Raw genomic sequence first — 16,501 nt, 5'->3', positions numbered from 1 at the left:
CTGGTTGTTATTCCATTTTAATTTCCCGCAGCGATATCTGTTCATACGACACATGGACACTAACATGGTGTTTGTGTGTCATATGAATAGATATATTCGCGGGAAATTAAAATGGAATTAATTGTGTCACAAATAAATAAAAATGAGCATTTTGTATCCATAAAAATCTATGTAATCATACCACATCTAGCGTTGAAATTGTGGCGATTGCTATATTAGGACCACTGATTGTTTAGGTGTAAACTTTATTTTACGAAATACTTTACAAAATTTTCGTTGATTTTGAGCATTATAGAGACTTTAAATTATTTGATACAAAATTTTCAAGAAAATAAATCTTTATATATTTTAACATTAATCATAATCCACTGAAAAAGAAGAAACGAAAGATGCAAAAACATCTTTGAGTACAACAAGAAGAAAGGTTAGTAATAGCTTCTTGTTAAAACTATATAATGGCCACTGCATGACGTTTGGATTCAATTTGTACAATAAAAACAGATACAATTCATATTATAAAATGAAAGAAATACCTCTTTCCTAGATACAAGAAATATTCAGCTGTATAAGGAATAGTCAGCTGTATAAATATACACATTTTATTAAGGAATATCAATAATTAAGGATATATTGCACAAAATAAATACTTCCCACTAAAAAATACATTAGATACCTTAACCAACTAGTGCTAATTCGAAAAGTAAAGCAAAAGGCCAAGTATCTATTGTGATCAGAAAAAGATTCCACTTTTATCTCCGGACTCCAATTATGTAAAATACGCAAGGCAAATTTGACTTTTGACCACAAAGTGTTACCTTGACCTGTATAGAAATGAGATGAGCAGATCACACCACACTCAGTCTCCTCAGAGAGGTCATTTTTGGTATGTTATCTTAAAATGTAATGATGAATGACAAAGTTACAGCCCAGACCCAAAACATGCCGAAATTTTGCCTAGGCCCTAGAGCATTCAGTTCATATGTTAATATCTTCTGATTCAAAACTGTTTGCAGAAAATTAATATTTGATGGTATATAATGGTATATAACTTAAACTTAAGGCTTCTGAAAACTGTCATAGGTTGGCAGTAATTAATACCATGCAGTCATATGCTAATTTGTAATGAATGTAGCATGCCTTGATCAAAACTTTTAATTTATTTAATGGTCTCACAGGTTAACCCTTTACCACTTAGATAAGTATTTTGACGCTTTTGTAGTCCCTTGGAATTTTTTTTAATTAGGCTAAAAGTGTGTATAGGATATTTACAAATCACATTGCGCATAAATGATTAAAGCTGGTACTTTAAGTTCAAAATATATTTATATTGCATACACTATTGTTTTTTTTCTACACATTTTACATCACAAAAAGCAAATAGCACATATATAATATTCTGTACAACAATTTTGTACACTTAGATTTATATTCAAACGAAACTTAATTGAACAGAATACTTATCGTTTTCATTTAATCTTTTAATGTGAGCGTGTCTTACTAAATACTTAGTGGTAAACAGCATAAAAATTAACTTTGAAGACAAAATGTGTTTGTGGCGTTATAAAAAGGTGACTGTTGTACATATACTCTACATGGATATCATTAAACAAGAGGGCGCATGGCACACAGGCACTCACCTGAGACCAAAATGTACAGACCACAACTGTTGTCAAATTTGAATCAGATATAATTTTAACAAATGTTTGGATTTTGGAGCATCTTTTATGACCATTAGTAAAAATAAAATGTGACCTATGAAAATATTCACAAGTTTACACAATCACCATATTCAGAAAACAGTACCAAACCCTGATGACCATGTTTTTCAACAAATTAAAACCATTTTCGAAATCTGATGAGATATCATTAGAAAAAACATTCTGTACAAGTTTTATGGTTATAGGGCAAAAAAGACTACTAAGGTGATCAAAAGATTTAACTATAGCCATGTAAGGAAAACTGCGCTGCACAATGAAACAAGTATAAAATTCGCCAGAGATATCATTAGAATAAAGTGAAACACTCAGTTTGCTGTAATGAAACACAAATATTTAGAGATTCAGGTTATATCAAATGAATAACTTACAATCAGTCTATACATACAATCAATATTAACATATTATGAAATGGATTTCATTAGAAGCTTATATATGCTACAAGTAAATGAAAGAATTAACAATCATTATGAATCATATTTGCAAAGACATAAATAATTCAAAATATCATTTTATTGTAAGTCAGACTTGATTGGTCATTTTTGGCTCAGGTACTTCTTACATGTACCCTGGGTACTCTTAAGTATACTTACATATACCCCGGGTACGGTAAATATACTAAATCGTACCCCGGAAATTAAACGCTTAACTGGTCGTTGTCACCTATTTTTTCTTAATTAATTTTATTCACATTTATGTTAATTTTCTGTAAAATGTCCTCTATATTATTGTAACTCATATACTCAACAAGAGGCGTGTTTGTCAGAAACACAATGCCCCCTATTGCACCGCTTTGAAACCATATATTTGACCTTTGACCTTGAAGGATGACCTTGACCTTTCGCCACTCAAAATGTGCAGCTCCATGAGATACACATGCATGCCAAATATCAAGTTGCTGTCTTCAATAATGCAAACGTTATTGCAAACGTTATTGCAAAACTTTAACCAAGGTTAAAGTTTTGGCACACAAACAATGAATGAATGAATGACAGACAGGCTTTAAACAATATGCACCCAATCTTTCGATCCGGGGGCATAGAAAGCATGTTGATGCAGTTTTTTTAAAGATAAATTTGTTTAAGATAATCTGTAATACAACTCGGGTACAGTCTAATATCAACCAGGTACAATAAAGTATATTTAACATGCCCGTGGTACATGTAAGCGTACTTAAGAGTACCCGGGGTTCATGTAAGTAGTACCCAAGCCGACAATGACCAATAGAGCGTAATCAGTTAGTCAGAGTATAATAAAAATACACTGGTATCCGCAATAGATGATACTTTTGACTACAAAAACTACTATAAATTAGATGTAAGAGTTTGTAATATTACAGTTAAAATAAAAGTTTAAGAAAATTTGATAGTCTCAGAAGCCCCCCCACACACACACACACCTGCATTTTTTACAATCAACCAAGTTTGTGTTACAAGTGTTACTGTTCATAATGAACCCAACGAACTCAAATGCAAGTTAAGTTCATATAATCTCAAATGCAGGTTACGGTCAAACAAACACAAATCTTAAATAAATGTCTACAAATAATAGAAATTGGTAAATTATTAAAGCTTTGTTGCCTTCGGTAAGGTTCTTGATATTTTAAACTATAACTGGACACACAGAAACTATAACTATGTATTCGCACTATTTTACATGCACATGGAGAAATGCAGTCAGTTGTCAGTACACACAAAAACAAAATACAGCATACCAAACTATCTTCTCATTAACACAAACAGCATGCTGATATACCTAATGTTGTTTTTTTTAATATAAAAACTTAAAATTGAATGACACCGACACTAACATACTAGTTCAAGAAATCATCAACTGAAAAACAACATGTTATTGTTTTTCAAAATCATGCTTCACACTCAAAAACAAAGTTTCACACCACATGTCAATCATGAATAAAGGGTTTTGGCATATCTGCCCAATGGGTGTTGCCTACTAGCCCACCTGGTCATTTTGCCCTTCCCTCTCATCCGCCCAGTTCTTGATTGCTCCTCCCCTCTTCATCATTATTTCTCGTTTCCATTCTGGAAGTTCCTGCATTTCTTCCTGTAATAACAATTTCAAGTGTGCATTTCCAACTGTAATCAACAATTTCAATGTGCATTTCCATCTTTAATTTAAAAGTTCAACGTGCATTTCCACCTTAGTTAACAATTTCAGTGTTTGTTTCCACCTGTAATCAAAATTTCAATGTGCATTTCGACCTAAATTAACAATTTTAATGTTCATCATTAAACTTTAACCTCATTTAATATTAATTCTATCATAATTTTCATATAGATCTAGATAACAAAAATGTTGTAGAACTACTCATTAACAAATAAATACAAGAGGGCCATAGGACCTAAGGCGCTCACCTCAGACCCGAAGGAACTAGCTAAAAATGTGACATCGAGTGTTTTTTTACTATATAAATATAAGGAAATAGACCCCCCTGGCAGCCATGTTTTTTTTACCAATCCAAACCATTTTCAAACTCAACTGTCATATCCATGAAACAAATGTTCTGACCAAATTTCATGAAGATTGGGCAAAAAATGTGTCTTCTAGACTGTTCTCATGTTTTCACTATATACATATAGAGACGACTGCCCCACCCCCTGGCGACCTTGTTTTTCAAATGATCACGACCATTTTCGAACTCGTCCGAGATATTCACAAAACCAATGTTTTGACCAAATTTCATGATGATTAGGCAAAAAATGTGACTTCTAGTGTTCACAAGCTTTTTTACTATATAAATATAAGGAAAAAGACCCCCCCGGCAGCCATGTTTTTTTACCGATCCAAACCATTTTTGAACTCAACCGTGGTATCCGGGAAACAAATGTTCTGACCAAATTTAATGAAGATTGGGCAAAAAATGTGTCTTCTAGACTGTTCACATGTTTTCACTATATACATATAGAGAAAACTGCCCCGCCCGCTGGCGGACATGTTTTTTCACCGATCATGACCATTTTTGAACTCGTCCAAGATATCTATTAAATCGTTGTTTAGATAAAATTTCATGATGATTAGGCAAAAAATGTGACTTCTAGAGTGTTCACAAGCTTTTTTTACTATATAAACATAAGGAAAAATACCACCCCCTGGCGGCCATGTTTTTGTACCGATCCGAACCATTTTCAAACTAGACCGTCATATCCAGAAAACAAATGTTCTGAGCGAATTTCATGAAGATTTGACCAAAAATGTGACTTCTAGAGTGTTCACATGTTTTCACTGTATACATATAGAGAAAACTGCCCCGCCCACTGGCGGCCACGTTTTTTCACCGATCTAGACCATTTTCGAATTCGTCAGAGAAATCAATAAACCCAATGTTTTGACCAACTTTCATGATGATTGGAAAAAAATTGTGACTTCTAGAGTGTTTACAATGTTTCTCTATAGCCAAATACGGAAAACTGCCCCGCCCACTGGCGGCCATGTTTTTCAACGGACCGGAACCACTTTTGAACTCAACCAACATATCATTAAGACAAACATTTTGACAAAGTTACATAAAGATTGGGCATTAAATGTGACATCTAGAGTGCTCACAAGGTTTTACTTTTTTTGACCTTATGACCTAGTTTTTGACCCAGCATGACCCAGTTTCGAACTCGGACGAGGTATCATTGGGACAAATGTTCTGTCCAAGTTTCATAAAGATCGGACTATAAATGTGGCCTCTAGAGTGTTCACAAGGCAAAACATTGAAGACGAATGACGGGCGACGGACAATAGGCGATCACAAAAGCTCACCATGAGCACGTTGTGCTCAGGTGAGCTAAAAAGGTGTTCTAAACTTGAGCATAATTCAACTGCTTCTACAGATGAAAATATACTTCACTTTCTTGAATGTTTTTTATGAAAAAGACTAAAATCTGAAGGAAGTACTGGAATTTATCACTTTGAGAGCCCTTTTAAATGTTGGAAAACTGTGCTGTTTTCAACTTCATAAGGAAATCTTCAAAATTGTGCAACAATGTCAATATTTTGAAAGTACTTCCAAACTGAGAATTCTAACAATCATGCTTGACCTGTATAGCTATTTTCTTGGCTTTACAAAATCTTTGCACAATAATATAGGTTTTTTTTCTGTAATAGTCATGGATTTATATACAACCGTTAAAGTCCCTCATTCATTGGTTATCTTTGTAATAAATGTACAAAAAAAAACATGCAGTACATTTCATCTGAATGATATCTTTGAAATAATAATTTCCGCTAATGCATCTTTTTTTCTGTTTTCTATCTTATTAAATCACTAAATTGTAATGGTCTAATGGATATAGTGACTGCCTTGCCATGTGAGCTGGTCTTGGGTTAGATCCAATATTAATGAGTGTATTGGAGATCTTTCAATAGGCACCAAGTACTTTGTCTCCTTTGGACACTGACTCAATATTGTCTATAAGCCTTAAGCTTTTGAAACGGATACTGGTCAAGCACTTATCAACGAAGAGGACCAATAACTGAAAATCACAGGTAATTAGTGCAATACCGTATTGCAATATATTGTCAGTTCAAAAACCCGTATTGCAATATATTGCAATATATTGCTAACTTGTACCAGAATTATAACTCGCCAGCTACGGTAATCATCAAAACCAACATTAATTACATGAACATAATCTTTGTATTCTATGTTTAGGTTCTAGTTATATCCTATTGGCAATTCTTTCATTTTTACAAAATGCTTTATAAACAAAATTAACTCTTTTTTTGGCTTTACATAGCATTTTGTTATGAAAGATAAGTATATGCCCAAACAACACTTTTCCCCTTGGAATTGTCTATAAAATCAAACTCTGCATTCGTTTTGTCTGCCAATTTGAGAACTTATAAAAGCCGACAAGAAGAATAATAACCCGAAAGAAAATTGTAGAAGTTTAAAAGCCAGCTGTGTAACTTATCAGAATGCTGTTACGTAAAAAGTTTTTGGATCATTATTACTTCTGTTTATAATAACATCAATTTACATTTTTATTATGTAATTAATTGTTTATATTTCGTATGTCCATAAGCGTCATATTAAATTTAATAGTATGACATGTAAAAGCAGATCTTGCGGACTCCCATGTACATGTAATAACGCTACTTTGAATAATATACTTTTTAGAATGCTATTTTTACGTAACAATTTATTTTTACTAAACATCGATTTGTTTTGATACCCTTGATATCATTATTTCGGATGGCTTTTATGGACTAAATGTGGATGAATTTTTGTAGAATTTTTGTACCGGTATGATGACAATCGTATCTCAATACAATATGCGGATTGCGTATTGCGATATATACCGATATATCGGTATATTGTTGCAGCACTACAGGTAATTAATTCATATTTGTTTTATCATGCCACATGAAAATTAATTTGTTACATCAAAACATTCCAGTGAATGCTAGAAATTTTCAAATGTATATACTGTGAAGCCATTATTATTTGCAAAACATTAAAGTTTGTATATTTTGTTAGTAGACCAATCAAAATTGTTTAGTACGTAACGAATAATTATGCCCAATATTAAAAACAAATAAGACCGAATAACCGTATACATGAAAGACAAAAATATCCAACATAAGTCAAGCATACATCCTGCGTCTTTATCACAATCTAGATAAATCCTGTTATTACACAAAGGGGAGTAAAGCATACTGTGTACTTGACTGACACTGACATTTCTTGTAAAGGGCTAATGCAGTAAAGCTGTATCACTTCTTTTTGGTAGAATAGAAATGAAGATTGAATTTTTAACAACTTTTTAACCCATTGAGTGTATTGTGTTTTCATGGGTATTGCAAGTTAAACTGCCAACGTGTTGCATATCAAAGACAATAAAAGCAATTCAAGGATGACAATATGTGATCAACCACTGATTAAAATAGACTAATTGGAAATTGGCATCATTGCTTCAAACACACGTAAAAAGTCATTTAGTCCCACTATTCTGTTAATCATAACAATGAACTAGTTAATTGGCATGCAATAAGAAGGGCCCGTTACTATAACCTCAATGGACTAGTGCATCTGCATGTGATAAAGGTGGCCCACCTCCTGCAATTTATTCCCAAGTTACCCATTCTACCTTCACAAGTATATCAAATCGGGAAATGATGGAAGCATATTCCTTTTTTTCAAAATTAGGAATAGGCGAATTTAAGTGTTGAGGAAATAGTGTTTTTTTTCATGCTGACATAAATAATTGGTTTCACAGTAACTCATATTAATACAAATACAGTAACTTATATAAGAGCTGTATAATAATACTCTTGGTCCTGGAGGTAAATGAAATAAAAAGAAGAAATACTAACCTCGATTCAGTTTCATTTTGTAAAAATACCTATTATATATAAAACTAGCAGATAGATTTATGTAGTATTTTCATTTGGGTACTGGCCTCCAACCAAAAAGTTTGAACAAAGCTCTTCATTTCAGGACAACTGATTTCCATTCAAATAATACCTGCATCTTCTTTTCCATTTCCTGTTGCTCCTTAATACGGGCCTTTCTCTCCTCCTCAGCTTCTTTGGCCTGAAGAGCATTTAAAAGAAGATAATTCATGACAAATGCAAGTGTAAAAAGAAGCATAAAGAGACTGAACATTTAAATATTTGTTGTCTTCATTTTGTATAGGTTTGAAAAATATACTTAACAAGAGTGTCACAAGAATACACAAAAGACTTGTAAGGAACATTGCCACATACCTAACAGAAATGTTTTTGAACAAATCATTTTTACCTAGTTTTTGTAACAACACATTTTTTATTTTCTTAGCAAGTTTCACGATGAGTGGATAAAAATGTAACTTCTGGGGTTTTTCAAATGGTTTTACAATAGCAATATTTGGAAAACTGCCCCGCTTTATGGTGGCTATGTTTTTCAATGGACAGGAACCATATCACACTTAATGGAGTACTAATTAAAACATGATGTTCTAAGGAAGTTTCATAATAAACTAATGTGACTTCAAGAATTCTTTAAAAAAATATTTTCTATATGGCAAACTTTTGGCTGAGCTGAGAAAGGAATGTTCAAGCTGTTTCATGGTCAAAATTGACCTTTTATCTTGAAGTGTAACCTTTACCTTGGAGGGAGATTGGTCTTACACTCAACACCCTGTGATGCTTGATATTTGTGCCAGGTTGCAAATCTATCATTATATGGCAATTTATGGCTGAGAAAGGAAATTTCCCAAACACCTACCCATGGACAGAAGTACAGACTATCAATGTGACTTGTATATGGCAATGTCTTCCAAGGAGGGCATAACCATAGTTGTGTTTAACCTTTTCCCCATTAGAAGCAAACTGAAAATGTCTTTTGCAACCAACATAAAACCAGAACAGCCTGCAAGTAACTCACAGTCTGTTCAGGTTTAATGCATTTTGCTGCTTATCATTATCTTAAGGTTGGAAATGAAGCTTTTAAAACTTGATTCTAGTACAACAATTTTAAATCTAATTAGTTTTTTAAGGGACTACAAACTCATCAAAGTGCATTTATAAGGGGTACACGGTTCAGCAAGTAAAATTTTGGATTGTAATTTTCAGAACTGTTACAGTTTACTGATTAATATTCAAACTCTTTAAGTAGATCATGAAGCTTTTCAAAATTACCTAAATCTCAATGTTATTCACAGCAAAGAACCATGCTATGTTGTAACTAAAAATATGTTGTAACATAAATGCAATTTACACACTATTTTGCAGGCAAGTATTAACAACAACCTGTCTGCAATGATGATTAATTATTAACATATCAGCACTTTAGAATTTTAAGGCAAGACACTAAATGACTAACTTATTAGTACTGCTTTATGAACCTTTCATTAATGTGTAATGATGGATGCATATTTATATTGTTACATGTAACAATTTTAAATTTTTTATTTAACATCTTTACTTAGTAAAAAATGTAGCCTTGAAATACGATAAACACCGACCAAAAGTCCTAGGTATAAAATACAAATAAAACATAATTTTTTTATTATATAAAACTCAACAAATCCCTCTGTACAAATAACTTTTAAAAATTACCAGTTATGCAGTTGTAAAACATAAATATTGCCATATTAAGGATTTGAGGTCAATTTAGTTTGAAATACTTTTTTTAAGGCAAAAGATTTAAGGTCACTTAAGTCTAAATCACAATACATAAATCCAATAATTTAGGACACTCTAATTGTCCCTCGTGTAAATTAGCAAAACGAAAGTGTTCACTGAGTTATGAATAACAACAATTGCCAAAAAAAACCTTGAATATTGATGTATATGAACATTGCTCTGGGGAGACAGGGCTTTATGCATGTGTGTAAAGTGTTGCAGTCTGTACAGGCTGATCTGGAAACATTATTTTGGCCTTAACTGGATTTTTGATAAGAAGAGACTTCCATAAAGTAATTAGCTTGTGCTGAGTGCACAGGCTGATCTGGGACGACACTTCACACACAAACATAGACCCTGTTTACCAAAGACACAGCTTATATTTAAAGACAATGGTGTAAAAGTTTACCCGTCGTTTTCTGTTGGCCTCTTCATCCGCAGCCTAGCAAACAAACAATGTTAGTGGTATTAGTTTGGTCATGCAGCAATGCTAGGGAGACAAACATACCGATAAGAGAGACAAACATACCAATAAGGGAGACAAACATACAAGCACACTTTGAAACATTTCTTACAGAGCTCCTTATATGTTGATATTGAACCAAATCATACCATTTAATAATACAAAATGAATATAAACATCTTCTGTGTAAGGATAGGCTATTAAGATCATGACACTATTAATGTCAATTCTATATATTTCCAAGAGTAATTAATTTTTTATCAACAGAATTAAGTGCAGAAATTCTTATGAACAGCAACCAAACTACACAACTATATAAAATAAGTTTACAATAAAGTCTTGCTCTCGAAAAACAGGGCTTAATGCATGTGCACAAAGTGTAGTCCCAGATTAGCCTGTGCAGTCCACACATGTCTATCAGAGACAACACTTTCTGTCTAAAATAGATTTCAGCAAAGAAGAGATTTGCTTTAAATGAAAAATGCCATAAAAGCAGAAAGTATCGTCCCTGATCAGCCTGTGCAGACTGCAGAAGCTGATCTAGGAAAACACTTTAGGCATTTGCTTTCAGCCATGTTTTACCAGAGTCAGGCTTAAATATTTTAACCCTTCACAAAATAAAGTTAGCATTCTTACTGAGCTTAAAGTAACACTGAAAGATTGTACTTTCAAGTGCCACCAATTGTTCATGCCACAGATACTGTTATCTTGTTGCAGGTTTTGTAAATGTTCTGTAAATTATTTTCTACAACAACTGTAACATGTGAATGCTTCATTCCAAATCAGGCATGCTTTTGAACATGCATTGTGCTTTACTTTCCCTGCAAACTGGTTTTCTCACACAATCATGATGAATACGCATAAAGCAAACAACTGTTTGTTTCATCTAACCTGATCAACCATAATTTTGTGTGCTGAACCTAAACTTTCTTGGTCATTCCAGAATAAATTTTGCTAATTTGGTTTTCTTAGTCATATTCACTATAACTTGTAATATCAAATTTGCAATATTTTTTTGCACGTTTCCATCATTGATGCTAAATTGACTTTACATAAACATCAAATAAAAAAATGGCAATGGGCCCTAAGGCGCTCATCTGAGATATTATACAATTAATTTTCTGACCAAGTTAAATAAAGATTTGACCATAAATGTGACTTCTAGAATGTTAACAAGGTTTACTATCGCCATTAGGAAAAATGTTCCGCCCCCTGGTGGCCATGTTTTTCAACCAACCGGAACCATTTTCAAACTTGTCCAAGACATCATTATGACAAATCTTCTGACCAGGTTTCATGAAGATCAGACAATAAATGTGGCCTCAGGAGTGTTGACATGGCAAATGTTGATAAAGCATGGCCCAAGATAGACAAAAGGCGATCACAAAAGCTCACTATGAGTACCTTGTGCTCAGGTCAGATGTATCAAAGTTCTCATAACTACCTTTTTCTTTTCATTTTCAATTTAAAATTAACCATGCACACTCATACCCAATGGGTTAAAATCAGGCTTATTGTTATTATGTATTATTAAATGTATAGGGTTACCACACTAAAAGGCTCAATATTTGCTTTCAAAAACAAAACATGGCCGTCAAATGAACAAAATCTTTAGCTTGGTGTTTTTTTTAATCAAGATATATACAACATAAACCATATATATTAAAGAAGAAGGATTGCTTGAACATTCACTGATGTCAGAAATGGGCAAAAAAGAAACAATCCACTTTTCCACAGTTTGTTGTCAAGTGTTAAAACAATTACTGGCCAAATTAAATGGGAAGTAACTAGAAAAAAAAGTGACAAAGGGGCTAAACTCACACAATTTGTTGCATGTTACCAGAAAAATGGGCGATAACCATAAGAGTTAATAAGGGGGCTGTACTCACACAATGTGTAGTCACTGTTGAAAATAATAAGCCACCAGGAAAGATAGGAGATCACAGTACAAGTACCAGTAATAAATGGGCTTTTCACTGGGAAAAAAATGGGAGATAACTGCACAAGTTATACAGGGGTCTTCTCAATATTATTCAGGCTATACCTGTCCTCTATACTTCATGAGATAGTCTCCCTTTGCTAGCATCTCTTTTTCCTTTTTCTAGAGAAAATGGTCGATAAAGAAGAAAGTGAGAATACGATGAAAGGGAAAAATAACCATACATGCTCGCTTTAATTTTGTTCACTTACAGTGGGTATCATCTAAACAGCATAAATAAACAGAGGTTATGTTAATAGTTCCAATATGTGATTGCATAGGAATTACCACTGTTTGGGAATGTTTTGTATGTTTGTTTGTTAAGTTTGTTTGCAGTGTTCAACAATATTTCCCTCATTTCATGGCCCTCTTTTCCTAGGTTAGGTCTACTTAATTCAAATACTTATGCCAGTAACTGATTATTCCCTACTGAGATCAGAGATATGGGGCAAAGGCCAAAGAAACCAATACCCACACAAATTATTGGCCTGTCCAGCGATTGGAATCACTATTTCCTAACAAAGTTGTACATTTGAAACATAATAAATGACATGAAAGCTCTCAAATTCAAGAAATATCCTACAACTGGCTATATTTGCCCAATCATGGGTGCATCCTGAAATTTTAGTTATCCATTCAATTAAGGAAATATAATTAGTGGCACTGCTTTAGCTTGGTCTATTTTGATTGTGCCCCATTACTCAACTTACGTTTTTCATGGACAAGCAAAAGCATCAATTGGCAACATACTTAATACCAATAAAGTCCCCTTCTTGAATCTGGGGCAGCGGGTGAATGACCAAAGAAAATTGCAAAACTAATCCCATCAAATATATATGGCCAGGCTGGGATTCCAACTTGCAAACCACATATCTGTTTAAACCCATTCATTTTTGGTACATTACATATTGGCTTATTGAGACATTTACAATTAGTCTGATTCCCCGGCAGAACAAGTACTTGGTGTCTATGAAGAAGATCTAGAGAACAATACCAGGGATTGCTGCAAAACTGTTAGTAAAATCAATAATGGAACCTATAATTTCAACAATATCTTACTCCATTAGTCCACCCACCTTGTAAACTTCATTTTATCCTTTTTGTCTTTTCTTACACACACTCATTCATTCATAAGTCCTCTCACCATTTAATGTTCATTTAATCATCTTCTGCACTTTCTCACACCCCCCCCCCCCCAGATCACCCACATTCAAAAATATCTACCACTCACTGGCCCCATGAGTGCGCTCACCTTTTTCATTTCCTCCTCTGACTTCTGATCGCTCTCCTTTGCTTTCTCCACCAGAAGCTTGCGTTTCCAGGCCGGCACATTCTTCCATTTCTCTGCCTCTTCTTTCTCCCTCTTCTTCTTTGCCTTCAATAAATCAGTATGAGGACATGTAATATTATCACCAGAAACATGGACTATTACTGGTGCTTTACCTTATTTATAGAATCATCTCACAAGAGATTCCTAAAACCAACTCAATCAACTTATAAGATATCCCTCTAACCAAGGCAATCATCTTACAAGATATCCCTCTAACCAAGGCAATCATCTTACAAGATATTCCTCTAACCAAGGCAATCATCTTACAAGATATTCCTCTAACCAAGGCAATCATCTTACAAGATATCCCTTTAACCAACTCAATCATCTTACAAGATATTCCTCTTACCAAGGCAATCATCTTACAAGATATCCCTCTAACCAAGGCAATCATCTACCAAGATATTCCTCTAACCAAGGCAATCATCTTACAAGATATTCCTCTTACCAAGGCAATCATCTTACAAGATATTCCTCTAACCAAGGCAATCATCTTACAAGATATCCCTCTAACTAAGGCAATCATCTTACAAGATATTCCTCTAACCAAGGCAATCATCTTACAAGATATTCCTCTAACCAAGGCAATCATCTTACAAGATATCCCTCTAACCAAGGCAATCATCTTACAAGATATTCCTCTAACCAAGGCAATCATCTTACAAGATATCCCTCTAACCAAGGCAATCATCTTACAAGATATTCCTCTAACCAAGGCAATCATCTTACAAGATATCCCTCTAACCAAGGCAATCATCTTACAAGATATCCCTCTAACCAAGGCAATCATCTTACAAGATATTCCTCAAACAATGACAAACATTAAACAAGATATCTCTCACACAATGACAAACATTAGACAAGATATCTCTCACACAATGACAAACATCTAACAATAAACAATTCAACACCGTTATTTCGAAGTCGTCGGGACCGTTAAAAAAACTTCGGATTAACAATAATTCGAAATAAACATTTGACAGACTTAGACTTCTTTGACAGATTGGTTACCTCCCCTTATCTATCGCATATTTTATATAGGGATCCATACAGGCTAATTTTACCGGTCAAAAATTTGACTGGTTATTTTCAGAAACATATCGCGAGATTATTCCAGGTTCAAGGGATGTAATCAGTGTACCATTTCCGGTTTATTTTCCCGAACTTTTTGACAGCTGACAGATAAGACTAAAAGCTCGTTCTTGTCAAATAAGATTAATAATACATATGCAACTCAAATACTACATGATACATAATATAATTGCTTTACTTAAAATTGGAATTTTATATTTGTGAGTTTATGAATCTTTGGTTAAAAATGTGACGTCACAATGTTTATGTCTGCACGTGCTGTTTCCCATAAAATTAGTTAAAACCACACACTTCTTTGATTGATTCTGTAAAAATAAAACGTTGTGGAATTCGTATGGTTCAGTTACACGATACTATTAATAATTGTTGTACTTAAAAACGTAAACTAGTCATATAGCAATAGATTTCTACTTGTAACAAACCGAGGAATAAAACGATTCTTTTTCTGCTTTTTATTTTTATCTTATTACGGAAGATATACAATATAATGAATAGCACAAATTATCAAATGAACACGCTACGCGCATATGACAAGTGTAATTATCAACTTTTGACGAGCCACGCTCGGACGACAAAGGTGATAAATTACACTCAGTGTTTTGCAGTTTTGACTTTGGATTAAAGATTGATAATTAGGTGCCAATTAAAGTGTTGGGACCGACAGAATCACTTTGAATTAACGATTTCTTCGGTTTAACGAAGTTCGAATTAACAATGAAATTTTACATTAAACAAAGAAGAACCAAAATTGGGACCCGACAAATACTTCAAAATAACGGTGACTTCGGATTATTGGTGTTGGAAATAACGGTGTAGAAGTGTATGCCTAAAATGATCACAAACATCTAGTTTAGATTAATCCTATCTATTTTAGCTCGATTGCATCGAAAGCCTCAGGCTTATAGAAACCCTCTCGAGTCCGTTTCCTGAACCTATAACCAGTACTTGGTGTCTTTGGTTAAGATCAAGAGAACCTCTCCTTGTGGGGATCAAACTCATGACCTCCCGATCGCTAGGCAGACACCATATCCATTAAGCCACATCAAACTCACAAACAAGATATTCCTTAAACCATGCCAATTGATTAATGTAACCAAGTATTCATTAAACGAAGACACAAACAAGTAACTAGATATTCATCATACAAGATATTACTCTTACCAAGACAACAAGAGATGTGTTTGTCAGAAATACAATGGCCCCTATTGGGCCGCTTTGAAGCCATAAATTTGACAGTTGACCTTGAAGGATGACCTTGACCTTTCACCACTCAAAATGTGCAGCTCCGTGAGATACACATGCATGCCAAATATCAAGTTGCTTTCTTCAATATTCAAAAAGTTATGACTAAACTTTAACAAAGGTTAAAGTTATAGGAAAGAAAAATACAATTATATTTGACCTTTGACCTTGAAGGATGACCTTGACCTTGACTTTTCACCACTCAAAATGTGCAGCTCTGTTAGATACACATGCATGCCACATAATTATGAAGTTGCTATCTTTAATATTGCAAAAGTTATCAAACTTAAACCAAGGTTAAAGTTTTGGGACACACACAAAGACTGACACAATGACAGACAGACAGACAGGCCAAAACAATATACCCCATATCTTTCAATCCGGGGGCATAAACATCTGACAAGATATTCCCTATACAGAGACAATCATCTTACAATATATTCTTCTAGCTTTTCCTGGTTCTTCTTTTCTATCATGTCCCTCTTCCATATTGGCGTTGATTTTGTTACTGGAATGTAGCCTGGAATCTCACTCACATCTGAAACAATTAAATTCAAAAGCACAAG

At 33.8% G+C, this 16,501-nt stretch overlaps 2 protein-coding genes across 2 annotated transcripts in view; one reads left to right on the top strand and one right to left on the bottom strand.

Moving 5' to 3' along the window:
• LOC127833219 (uncharacterized) overlaps positions 1-16,501 on the top strand; it is a 1,273,891-nt gene that overhangs the window by 568,109 nt on the left and 689,281 nt on the right. The window lies entirely within an intron of this gene.
• LOC127833218 (unconventional myosin-XVI-like) overlaps positions 1-16,501 on the bottom strand; it is a 179,130-nt gene that overhangs the window by 11,231 nt on the left and 151,398 nt on the right. The window contains exons 40-45 of the mRNA XM_052358375.1: positions 16,370-16,473; positions 13,524-13,646; positions 12,484-12,495; positions 10,240-10,272; positions 8,191-8,259; positions 3,678-3,779 (exon numbers count right to left, since the gene is read on the bottom strand). Of these exons, the coding sequence (XP_052214335.1) occupies positions 3,678-3,779; positions 8,191-8,259; positions 10,240-10,272; positions 12,484-12,495; positions 13,524-13,646; positions 16,370-16,473 (443 nt within the window). The remainder of the gene's footprint in view (positions 1-3,677; positions 3,780-8,190; positions 8,260-10,239; positions 10,273-12,483; positions 12,496-13,523; positions 13,647-16,369; positions 16,474-16,501) is intronic.

This window comes from Dreissena polymorpha, chromosome 6 (genome assembly GCF_020536995.1).
Source record: "Dreissena polymorpha isolate Duluth1 chromosome 6, UMN_Dpol_1.0, whole genome shotgun sequence".
Taxonomy (NCBI): domain Eukaryota; kingdom Metazoa; phylum Mollusca; class Bivalvia; order Myida; family Dreissenidae; genus Dreissena; species Dreissena polymorpha.
The sequence above is the reverse complement of the archived record's forward strand: the minus strand, read 5'-3'. Positions and strand labels throughout refer to the sequence as shown.